The sequence below is a fragment of the Onychostruthus taczanowskii genome, unplaced genomic scaffold, assembly GCF_017590055.1.
Source record: "Onychostruthus taczanowskii isolate IOZ18803 unplaced genomic scaffold, ASM1759005v1 scaffold78, whole genome shotgun sequence".
Classification (NCBI taxonomy): Eukaryota; Metazoa; Chordata; class Aves; order Passeriformes; family Passeridae; genus Onychostruthus; species Onychostruthus taczanowskii.
This window is the reverse complement of record NW_024505671.1, coordinates 1,712,000-1,724,169: the sequence shown is the minus strand read 5'-3', so window position 1 is coordinate 1,724,169 and position 12,170 is coordinate 1,712,000. Positions and strand designations below refer to the sequence as shown.

At 43.5% G+C, this 12,170-nt stretch overlaps 1 protein-coding gene across 8 annotated transcripts in view; it reads right to left on the bottom strand.

Annotated features, from left to right (window-relative positions):
• The window catches only part of STXBP5 (syntaxin binding protein 5), a 100,952-nt gene extending 89,021 nt beyond the window's left edge, over window positions 1–11,931 (bottom strand). For 6 of the 8 annotated variants that reach the window (XM_041423484.1, XM_041423488.1, XM_041423490.1 and 3 more), the window contains exons 1-2: window positions 11,085–11,931; window positions 9,206–9,303 (exon numbers count right to left, since the gene is read on the bottom strand). In XM_041423484.1, coding sequence (XP_041279418.1) covers window positions 9,206–9,303; window positions 11,085–11,237 — 251 coding nt within the window. In that variant the 5' untranslated portion in view covers window positions 11,238–11,931. The remainder of the gene's footprint in view (window positions 1–9,205; window positions 9,304–11,084) is intronic. The other 2 variants (XM_041423485.1, XM_041423486.1) reach the window with 2 other exon arrangements.
• Window positions 11,932–12,170: the final 239 nt, after the last annotated feature.

Here is a 12,170-nt window from a genome sequence, read left to right as displayed (position 1 = left end):
CCAATAACCAAATTTTTTGTTTAAGCAAAGCTTAGGGATTTAAAATACACTGAATCATTGCACAAAGTGAATAAGTTGAAGTAAGTAGTACACAGACCAAGGACGTCATCCAGTTGTGCAGATCCTGACACAAAGCCAGTTTTAGAATTTCTTAAAAGGAGACATTTTTAAGTGGAAGAAAATGGTTCTCATTTGCGTCAGTCTTAAACTGAACATCATTGTTCCAGAACTAAACAACAGCCACAGAAAAAGTAATTTCACAAATGCATTGCAAAAATCACAAGGAATCAGGATTCGGCATGAGTCCCCAGAGGCTGAGAGAACAGCTACATATTTTAGAAATTTACTAAATAAGGCATTTTACCACTCTACCAGTCCTCTCTTTCAAAATAGTTTGGTTTCAGCTGTTTCCAAGACCTTCATTATTTTAATGTGTCTGAATTCAGTGATACAAATACCACTGACACAGACTTAAATGATGTCTTTAGACCTTCACCTGTATTCACACTGCAAGTCAACAGTGGTGGTAACTTAGAGTGCTTCCTTTGATGAACGCGTAAGCTGTACAATTACCCAGCGCCTATGATAGAAGCGTTGACATGAATGGGGTCACTAAGTTATCAGGAATTCTACGAGGCTACACTTGACTGACATTCAAGTACCAATTACAGTACCACAACTGAAACCTACGGGTCAGCAAAATAAGGGAACTCCAAAAACTGCTGGCAGGCAGCATACAGGCAGTGGGTGAGCAAGGCAGTTTTGCCTCAAAAGTTACACAAACCTATTTCTCAGGCTGGCAAACAAATTACTACATGGCAAAGAACTACATCTCTGGGAAAGCAGTCTTGTCTACTTAACCAGATGAACTTTGCAGGATCAAGAACGACAACTTTTCAAAAAACAACTATGATCAGTTTGATGGTGCACTTCAAGATAGGCACATTGAGAGCAGGAAGAGGAAGAGGGAAGACCAAGAGATTAAAGATCTACCACAGTATTAACTCTCTCAAAACTATTAGGTACTCCAATATTTTTCAAAATGTAAAACCATTACCAGACAGCTAAGATCAAGGGCAAAGCGAAGTGTTTGCAAAATCCATATCCTGCAGTTCTGTTTATCTTCATATTGAATGTAATAATTTGAAGGCTTTATTCTCTTTCTCACTGAGGTTCTACACAGATAAGCTTAGTCACCTTAAATTTATTGTGTAAGAACACTTACCTTTGCCTTTTGAAACCTTTGTACAACAAAGGTACCTGGACTCTTAGAAGACTAACAGAGTTACAAAATTTCTGTGAAACAAAGTTTTGTTAGGAAGGGTTTCTAGCATTGATTTGTGTCTTCATGCTTTCTTTATCACATCTCAAATCTTAAGCTGCTTCAACTCTTCCAGATGTGACTTGACTAAAACTGCTCATGCCATTTCCTGCAGCAATAATGCTACTTCAGTTCTAAAAGCCATTCCACAGTGATCAAGAACAAATCTAGTAAAATGCCAAATTAAGATCTTAGTGAATTGAGCAGTGTACCATAAGTCTGAAAGCCTAAGCTGGGCTCCAGCCATCCAATTTCCTTTTACAGTTTAGCCTAACCTCATCAGGTCACACAATCCAAACCTCAGTGTTTCACAAATAGCAGAGTGGTACAAGGAAACAACCTATGCTAGTGCTACAGTAACCTGCAGCCTTACAAACTTTGCTTTCCAAATATTTCTTTACCCATGCGCACCATGACCCAGCAAGTTTGAAGCTGCAAGGCTATATCCATTAAGTTTCTGCTCTGTCAGTAAAACACCTAGAGGGAAGTTTTCATTGTAAATTTTTGTAGATTATAGTATGAGCTTTAATACGGTTATACTTCAGGTATTCTTGAACAAAAGGAATTACTAGAAGTTGCATTAGTAGAATCAAAGTATATGTAATAATTCTCCCAATAACAGACCTGCTGCTTCCCCACAGCCACAGTTGCTACTGCATGGCCTTATCCACAGTCCCTTCAGAGATAAACCTGCTCTAACATGGCTTTACCCACGGCTGCAGTCCTTCCAGGGGAGTACCTGCTCTCATGTGGCATTATCCACGGCCACACGCTTTCAGGTGCTCCAGCACGGATTTATCCACAGGCACTGATGTGTCAGAATCCACCTGCTGCAGCACAGACTTATCCCTGAGCCTCCATCCCTTCAGAGGTTCCTGCTGCTGCACTGACGTAGCCACAGCCACTTCCAGATTGTCCTGACTGACACGGATCCACCTGCTCCCACATGGGCCCATCCCTGGGTCAGGTCCCTTTGGCTGAAGCTCCCAGGTCAGTCCCAGCCAGGCCAGGCCAGCGGCACAGACACACAGCGGGTCCCTGGGCACCTGCCAGCTCGGCACATCGCTGCTGCTGCTATCACAGTGCTCCAGGCACAGCACAGCCAGGTGACAAAGCAGCACGGAGAGCAGGAACCAGCCACTAATGAGCACTGGACTCTAATGTACAGTCAGGCAAGCAAGGCTCCTGACAAGCACCTGCCAATTAATAGCTAATCAGCAATTACAGCTATAAATTCAATCTAGCACATTCCAGTCAAACCTGTCATCATCTCAAATCCTTTGAGCTGCACACTGGGTGTCATACAGCATTGCTGCAGTTTAACCCCATCTAGCAACTAGACTTCACACAGACACTCACTGCCTCTGGTGAGATGGGGAAGAAAAATTGGAAAAGAGAGAAAATTCACAGTTTGAGATAGATAATGTTTAATGGACAAAGCCAAACCCATGCTTCATGCCAGCAAGGCAAAAAAAGGAATTAATCCACTGCTCCCCATGGGTGGGCAGGTGCTGCCTCCAGGAAAGCAGGGCTCCCTCATGTGTAACAGTGACTTGGGAAGACTAATGCCACCACTTCAAACACCATTTCCTCCTTTTTCTTCCAGCATTATACCCTGAGAATGACACCATATGGTATAGAATATCCCTTGGGTCAGCTGTCCTGGGCTGTGTCCCCTCCCAACTACTTGTGCACACCCAGGCTGCTCATTGGTAGGGTGGGGTGAGGGGCAGAAAAGGCCTTGGCTCTGTATAAACCCTGCTCAGCAACAAGGAAAACATCCCCACATTATCATAACTGTTTCCAGCACAAATCCAAAACACAGCCTCCTACCAGCTACTGTGAAGAAAACTAACTTTACTCCAGCCAAAACCAGCGCACTAAGTTTCCCAACAAGTAAAACCACAGATTTAAAAACAATACCATCCTATTTATTATAAAGAATTCAGGCAAATCTTTCTCTGTGTAGGACTCAGCTGTTTTAATTCCATGCACTTTTAGGAAATACATGCCTCACCATGCCATTTTGGCCCTATTTAATTTCATAACACCCAAAAGTAGCTGATTTTTTTCATTTAGAGGATGGGAATTTTTCACTAAGATAATAACCATGTGAACAAAGTGCTGGATATGACAAGAAATGCAGTAGTGTTAAAAGAAATGGAAATGTGACAAGATTAACATAGACTTTAAGCAAAGTAGTTTTCTTGTTTGAACTACTCTGTGTGAACTGAGTGGCAAGGTAGACAATAAACATTTTCATAATAATAAATAATCAGTGTGTCTCTGACATGACACTACTGCAATATTTTTAATAGCTTTACAAAGTACTCTTCCCAAAGCAGACATATTTATTCAAAGTCCAGAACACCAGTGACAAGGGTTGAGACCATTTTCTTCAGTGTACAAATGCCAAAAAACCCTTACCATCCACAAAAGAGTAGTTCAGTTCAAATTTGGTGTGTTCACAGAATCAACAGAATTACAGAGTAATTTATGTCAGAAAGGATCACCCAGCTTCATCTGGTTCAGCATGCCACTTGAAGATGTGCCAACATCAGTTGGATGCTCTGTTTAAAAAACTGAAATCTTTGCATACTCTAAACAACTCCACCCACTGTCCTACTGCCAGTGTAGAGCTACTAGAGAGAAGAGCAAGTATAGAACTACTTCAATAAAAAAAATACCCAAAAAGCAAAAACCCCAAAATACAAATATCTCAAGCTGATATTTCCATAAGGAACAAAATCAGTCAGACTGCCTTGCAAAGTCTGAATGATCCAAAGGAGAAATAATTTTAATGGCTATAATCACATCACAATGTGGAAATGCTATTTTGTTAGGACTTCAGAGAATTTACCAAATTGCTTGAATTTTGTAGTATATATCTATGGCAAAGCAATCCAGATGCTACAAGAAGCGTTTCATCAAAAACTGACTGCATGGAACCACATATCCAGGCTTTTGAGCTATTGTGATTTTTTAAAAAAGTGAGTTCTCAAAAAGGCTGGAGAATGGAAATCACATAAAAAAAAGCTTTATAGACCCCAAACACATAAAAACTTCAACCATCTGCTTGCATAAGTCATCTTTTACTCCTGAAAAGACTGTGGGGAAATTCACAGATACTGACATTCAGGACAATTGGAATCTTCAAATTTTAATGATGGAATGGTGAACAATCTAATTTTTCTCCTTCCTGTTAACTTGGTTTGCAAGAGGGAAAAAAAAGCACCAAATTTTAATTAAATAACCTATTCTGCTTGGGAATAAAGAGTCGGAGGCAAAATTTTTTCTGTGTGGCAGGTACAACACTTACTCTTACAGGTATTCCCTTCATTCTCAATTATTTCTAGTGAAAATGGTCTTCCTTTCCAGAACTCCCTCTGATAGAGAGGCTGAACTTCATGCTGCAAATGCATATTTTTAAGGCACAAAGCACCAACAGATATTGTATTTATGTTGGTAGATTATCACAAAACATCTAATTTGATATATAGTCCTAGTTTTGCTGTAGAAAAATTAAAGTGAAGAAAAATGAAGAAACTTGTTTAAGATGGAGCAGTTAAACAGCAGGGACCAGGAGAATTCCTTCAATATTTCTGCTTCAGCTTCAAAGACTATTCTACCTTATAAAAGCAAATAAAAAAAGCTCAGCTGACTATTATTATTAATTGTACACAGCCCTGGACTTAGAACTTCTGAGGAAACACCATCCTAAAGTAAAAAAAAAAACCCAAAAAAGCTCATTACATCTTTCTCTATCCTTTTCAGAGTTTACACACACCTCTGTTCAGATCACATTAGGCTTCCAGAGGGCCTTCTAAATAGAAGAGCAAAAGCAATGAAGAGCACAGAAGCAGGGCTATTACTCATGACACTGAGCACTGTCAGGATGTCACGGGGTAAAGTCTAACCGATTACACCAAGTTAAACCTTGAGTAGATAAACTGAACTCTAACTCATTAGAAGGTTTTGATATCTGCTGGGAAAACAAAGCGCAGCCAATTCTGCACAAAACTTTCTTAAGACCAAGGACTGCATGTCCTGCTGTAATGGTTCAGGTATGCACGGAAAAGAAGCAAAGCACAGATACATTTTTAACAATATCTCACATGCTGTGACAGTAGATCAAAAGGTGAAAACTACCCTGGTAACAGCTGCTAAATCCCTCCAAGTATGGAGAAAACCAAAGATACTGACCTGCAGCGACAAAAGAGGCCACCAGCAGCTTACATTGACCATAGCAGTTTGAAATCAATAGTGAGCACAATTGTTCCCTGTGGGGATCACATTCACAAAAATCCAGCACAGACAAGAGGGAGCCTGAGGCAGAATTGCCACACAAGAAGCAGGCCACCAGCCAAGACTCACACACCTCAAACAGCTGGAACAAGTATCCTCCAACCACACCACAAACTCAGAGGAACAGCTGGACCAGCATGTCCAGGTGAGTGCTCGTGACAAATCATTTGAGATTTTATGTCACTCAGCACAGTGCTTCTGCCCTTGTGTCTACCTCATCCCTCAATTTCCCTTGCAACAGAGAAAACAGAATCCAATAGATTAACTGTTTTTAACAGATCCTAGTGTCAGGAAGAGGGCCACATCAGGTGGCTCTACTCTACTAAGCTACTCACTTTGTAACTTTTCCTTATACCCCATAAAGTAACCCAGCTGTTGTTCATAGGTGAGAGCAGAACAGAACTTTTGTTATTAACAGCTAAAACTGTTCTTTTTGGGGTGGGGAAATACTCCAATTAAGGATCCGTCTACCTCCAAAAATCTTGGTTTTAAATCTCCTAGCTAAATAAGAGTTAGAAATGTTTCTTAGTAACTAATCAAGTTTTTTAAAATTAATACAAGGGATATACTGCTCAAGTTAAATCAGGGAATAATCCCAAACTAACTTTCATGACTCATAAGTTTAAAGTTTTACACTAAAAGCAGTCTCTTCCTAGTATTTTTACAGACTTCTCTCCCTCTTAAAACTGCAGGATCTACAACCAACTGCTGCTCATGGGCATAGAATGGTAAAGTTGCCCCTCTGGCATACTATGTTACCAACTACACCCATCGAGCCTGGAGGCAAAAAATACTAACAGAATAGTAATTCTAATCCCATTAGTGCAACAAGATACCTATAATTTAGGTACTTCCATTTTCACAATTACTTTGTGGATTTAGAGAATTCAATACAGTGTTGATGTTCAGTATATTTATCCATTAAGATAGACAACGTCATTGAACTGGCAGCATATCTGTAACCACAGATTTTGGTTCTTCAGAAAAAGCTTCAGTTCTATTTTTACAAATAATTTTAACAGTACTGCAAACATGTAGTACTTGTGCATAAGAAGTCACTCTGTTCTTCCAGTAGTGGTTACAGAGGCCTCGTAAAGAAGAATAAGGTAAGAGTGTGATTTAGAAAACTCCTCACATTAACCTGTTCTGAACAATACTGGTTTGGAATTTAAAATAACCAATTTGAAGGCTGATCAAATACAGAGAACCTCTGTAAAGAGTCTGATAAATAGTCCAAAACCAAACCAGGACTGTACCATTATTTTCCTCACATATTAATGAAATCTCAAACAGGTTCTTGCTCCATGATTTAAGAACATTTTACCTTCAATACCCTTTCCAAAAAGAACTCCCAAACTTGTTTCCCTGTTCCTCATAAAAGAGAAAGCATAAAAAGATGTACCTATACTTGAAGACACAAGGAAAACACTACCCACCTCCCATTTGCTGGTAGGCAATGAAAGAAACATTATTCCTTTACTTCTATACTCTCACAACATGAACACAGAAGAAAATTAGGACTGCCTTCCATTGCACTTTTATGATTTTTCAATGAGTAACACTTTGCTGACACTCAGTCTTTCCAGTCCACAATTCATTTCAATTAAAAACACTTTGCAGCTTTAAAGAGTAAGTGGATCCTACTTTAATGAACCCTTGCATGTAATTTATTATTAATAAAAACCTTAGTGAGCAAAGCATCCTGAGGGCTGGCTCTATCTTTGAGCAATAGAATGAAATAAACACTTCTTGCGAGCCTCACTCTTACCCACTCTTCTCAAACCAGCAAAAAGCAAGAGACTGCTTTGACATTAGGAATATATCTGAGTTTATTCCTTCTGCCTGCATTCCTCCATCACAATGAGGAGGTAATCACAGGAGATGCAGATTCTGCAGCGCTGCCTGGTCACAGGGCTACTCTATCAGCTGAGGGCTTTTAACCAGCTCTTCCAAGAACCAAGAGCTGTATCAAAGTACCAAGAAGCATATTCATCTTCATCAAGTTAGAGGAGCACTAACGTTTCAGCCTCTGCGTGAAACTTCTTCCTTTCCTTTAGAGAACATATTTTCTGTCATTTTCTCACAGTAATATTTTCTTCCCAAACAATCTTGCAATACCTCTCTCAATTATTTAGAAAGCAATTCACACTCCAAGAATTCACAGGTGTGTGTAGCCATGGATGAGTGCCCAGAAACAGGTTTTGTTGAGTCATCATCACCCAAACTGCAATATCATGTTGCCCAAAATTACAGGTGAGTGAGCTCTAAACAGGTACATTTTAATCTCTTCTTTCCCTCCAAACCAAGTTCTAACTTCTGTGTCTCCTTTTGCTTTCTCATCTATTCTATCAATATGAGAGTAATTAACACCACACACACACAACTCACTCTTCATTTAAGTCAGCTCTATAAACTCTTAAAAAAGAAAATTTATTAAATTAAGTGTAGTTTCAAATATGGCATTAAGAACATTGCATTATTATCCCTATTCCTCAAGCTCTGAGTTAAAAAATCTGGAGAGTTCATAATAGAAATCTAGTTTTTCAACTTTTAAAAGTTAACCCTCTTATGGCAATTACCCTTATAGGCAGGGTAGTGATATACCAGAAAGAAACAAAAAAGGCCTACTTGGAGACTAATATAAACACCAAAGGAAATTGTTAGATTTACCTACCATTTAAAGAGGATTAAGTCAATTTCTCTAGCAAGATGGCCTAAGCCTTCCCCGTAACGTTTAGAATTCAGTCAATTTCAGGACAACAAAGAATTCCATTCATTCTCTTATGCTGACAAGTAAAGGTTCTGACAAAGCAGTGTGGATTAAAGACTCTACAGGACACCTTCTTTTAAAAATAAAAGTTTAAACACATATGTTGTTACATGGCTTGGATAGTAGCATATGGCTGTGGTACCATATGGCTATAAACATATGGGTAGTTCACTTTTTAGTGAACAAAAAGAAGCAGGGTTACTAGTGCTTTACTGCACAAATTCATTCCGCTTCTCTCTGTCACTTAGAAGCTTTTAGCAAGATACAACCCCTGTACCTTTTACTACCCCCACTTGAAACCCTCATTTGGCAACACAGAAGTAGTAGCAGGTCACTAGAGCATTACGAAGTTTATCTTAAGAACAAGCCCATCACCCAAAAAAAGCCCAACTAAAAACCACACAAAAAAAAAGCCAACCAAACAAACATCACCTCACCAAGCAGCACAGAATGTTTCAGCCCCAGAGGATAGAGCAGAACAACAAAACACAGCTCAGCCCACTTCTCTCTTTAGATTTGCAGTCAGCTGCTGTAAATTGTCAGCACACTAGTAACCCTCTACAAAATTTATCTATTACCTTGAGATAATGGCAACTGAGCAGCCATACCTCACATCATTTACACAACTTAAACTGACACAAAGAACAAGCAGAACAACCAAGCCACCCACCAACAGCAGAGAGAGCTTGCTGTTTTACTCCCCTCCTGCATACCTGGTTCCCACCAGTCTTCTGAATGGTTCCAGCAGCTGAATCAAGACATCACCTGTGTGAGGTGCACTCAATCCACTTCAGAATACAAAAGGATACAGCCTTAGTGCTCCAGTCTGAGTCCCAATGGCCAGTATTTTCTGAACCGGATCAAATGCCAAGGCTGAAGGTTGATAGGGGAAACCGTGGCGTACAGTCTAACAAGTCAGAGCAGCGCAGTTACAATGGATCAAGCAGGACACCAAAAATAAACAGAACCAAGACTGTATGTTAGAGAACAGGATTCAATGTTAATCACAATTCAAAAAGGAAGTACAAAGCAATTTAATCACAGACTGAGAAAATCACCTGCCTTACACAGATCAGTTACAAAAGATTTTTTAGTCATAATTACTCATTCATCTTTGAGCATCAAGAGACAGTCAGACTTTCTGAAACTTAATTTGAATCTTACATTTCTTCTGTATAAAGACTGTATCAACTCAGCATTTCATTTTTTCATCTACCTCATTCCCTGAGTAATCTTATTTTCAGCTCTAACAAAGACACTAAACTATTAAAATCTGAGATGTTCCTAGCAAGTTTGGCAACTAAACCAGACTTATCATCAGAACTATTATAAACTACTAGACTTGCTTTTTTGAGAATCACTTCAATTTCAATCCAACAGACCAACATGACAGTGCAACCCCTCTCAGCTTAGTAAAGAAAAAAAAATAGCAACTTGAGCTTGACAGAATCAATCTCTCATCCTCTACTTCCCTGAAATAGAACAGGCAGCACCAGAATTGACCAAACCAAAAAATACCTCATTGTATGAAGGCAAACCTCCTCAACCATGGGATTCTTTGTTAATATGGAGCTATTGGCACATTTAGCTTTTTTGGTTAGCCAAGACTAATTTGGTAATTGACCAAGCAACGACTCCATTAAACTTCTCAGGCTGCAATTAATCAGAACTGAGAACATAATACAAGTCTCACCTACTCTTACTTCCATTCTAAATGCACGCATCCTAAGCCACAAAAATGCCAGCTTTTCCATTTCTAAGGCTTTCGTTTAAAGCAGAGGTATTTCATGACCTCTGATATACTCCTTGTACTTCACTGAAGTTGCAGGCATATCCCACAACTCTCTGTATTTCACAACTGAATAAAGTCTAACTGGCAACAGCTCTGCTCTTCTCCACATCCTTCATGACCAACTCCTGAAAGCAGCAGAAATGCCTGCAATACACAAAAAAAACTGAGGAGAGTCCACAAGCAAGCTCATCCATGTCAGGCCATGAGTGCAGTGCAAAGATATAAATGAAATTGATATTCCAATCAGCTTTTATTCCTCTTGATACAGCTGATGGTTAATTCACTGCATCATTTTCTGAAGTGTGCAGACACAAACTGCAGTTATCATATCACACACAAGCAAATAAATAAACGGGAACTTCGTCTCCAGATAGGATTTGCAATAGCAGCATCACCAACTTGGCAACACACTGCAGTGAAACCACCACAAACACTGAAAGCCTTTTTCAGGCATAAAGGAGTAGGACAAATGACTTCCAAATAATGCAGAGGGACAGATTTCCTGTCCTTCGGGCCCATTAGCAGAGGCTTTTACTCAAACCCCGCGATAATCAGAGCTGCACTACAGCTAAGTATCACTCCTTCCCCCATCCATCCAACTCTTTCTACGAAGCCTTAGTGAACACTGTCAGGATTACCCGCATGAAAGAGCCTAGACGACAAACCCCGAAACTCTCCAAGAAAGATGACTAAAGAAATCCAGCAAGACCTGTACAGCTACACCCACCGCTTTCTTCCCGCATTCGCCCCCGAAACAACCAATGCAAACAAGCAAACAGGAGCGGCGGGCAGGCTCGGCGAGGTCGGTACGGAGGAGCAAAGCCCGCAGTGCCCATCGCGGCGGCGCGCCCCCTTCCCAGGCCGCCCGCCGGCTCGGGGCTGCAGCATTCATTCACCTTGCAGAGCTGGAAGTGCTCGGACTGGAGAGTCTCCTGGATCTCGGTCTCCCGGTTCCCCGCCTGCTGCTGCTGCGCGGCGGACGACGCCGAGGCGACGGCAGAGACCGCCGTCAGGCCGTCCAGCACCTTCCTGATGTTAAATTTCCTCATGGTCCTCGGCGGCGGCGCTCCCGCTCCCCCGGCCTCGCCGCCGCCGCGCAGTCACCGCCGCGCCGCCCGCCCCGCAGGCGGCAGACGAGCCCCCGCCGGGGAGGGCGGTGCAGGGGCGGCCGCGCTCGGGGGCGCCGCGCTCCTCCACGTCCGCGGGGAGGGCGGCGAGGCGTCAGTCCGGCAGCTCAGGGGCGCTTCTCATCGGGGCCCGCGGGCTCGGAGACGGAGACTGGAGCCAAGCAAACAGGAGTCGGTCAGCCCACCGAGCGCCGCCAGCGCCGGTCCCACGCTCGCCGCCCGCGGCCCCGCGCCCTGCCCGCCGGGGAACGCGGCTCGCCCCGGGCCCAGCCGGCCCCGCCCCGGCCGTCCCTCCCGCCGCCGGGGCTGTGCGGGCTGCCTCGCCTCGCCTCTCCTCCCCGCGGAGCCTCCGCGCCCCCAGCACAGCCCCCTCACATCGCGGCGGCCGCCGCTGTCACCCGTCCGCGTGCGTGCGCGCGTGTGCCGGTCCCCTCCCGCCGCCGCAGCCTCTCCCCCCGCGGCGACAGCAGCAGCAGCAGCAGCAGCCGCCCGCCCCGCGGCTCGGCTGGGCTCAGCACCCTCCGCCTCCTCCTCAGAGCTGCGTGTGCCGCCAGCCAGTCACCAGCGGGGCTTCTCCCGGCTGCTGCCAGCGCCTGCCGCCGCCGCCGCCCGCCCCCACGACCATCCTCATCATCCTCCTCCTCCTCCTCCTCCTCCTCCTCCTCCTCCTCCTGCCGCGGAGGGAGCCTCCCCCGCCTCTCGGTCGCTCCCCCTTGCCTGACGACGCGGAGCGCAGCGCCCCGGGGAGGAGGAGCGGCGACGGCGATACCGCGTCGCCCGGCCCGGTAGCGGCGGGGCGGCCGCTCATGCGCGCTGGGAGCGGCGGCGCCCGGATGTGGCGGAGCCGCTCCCCCG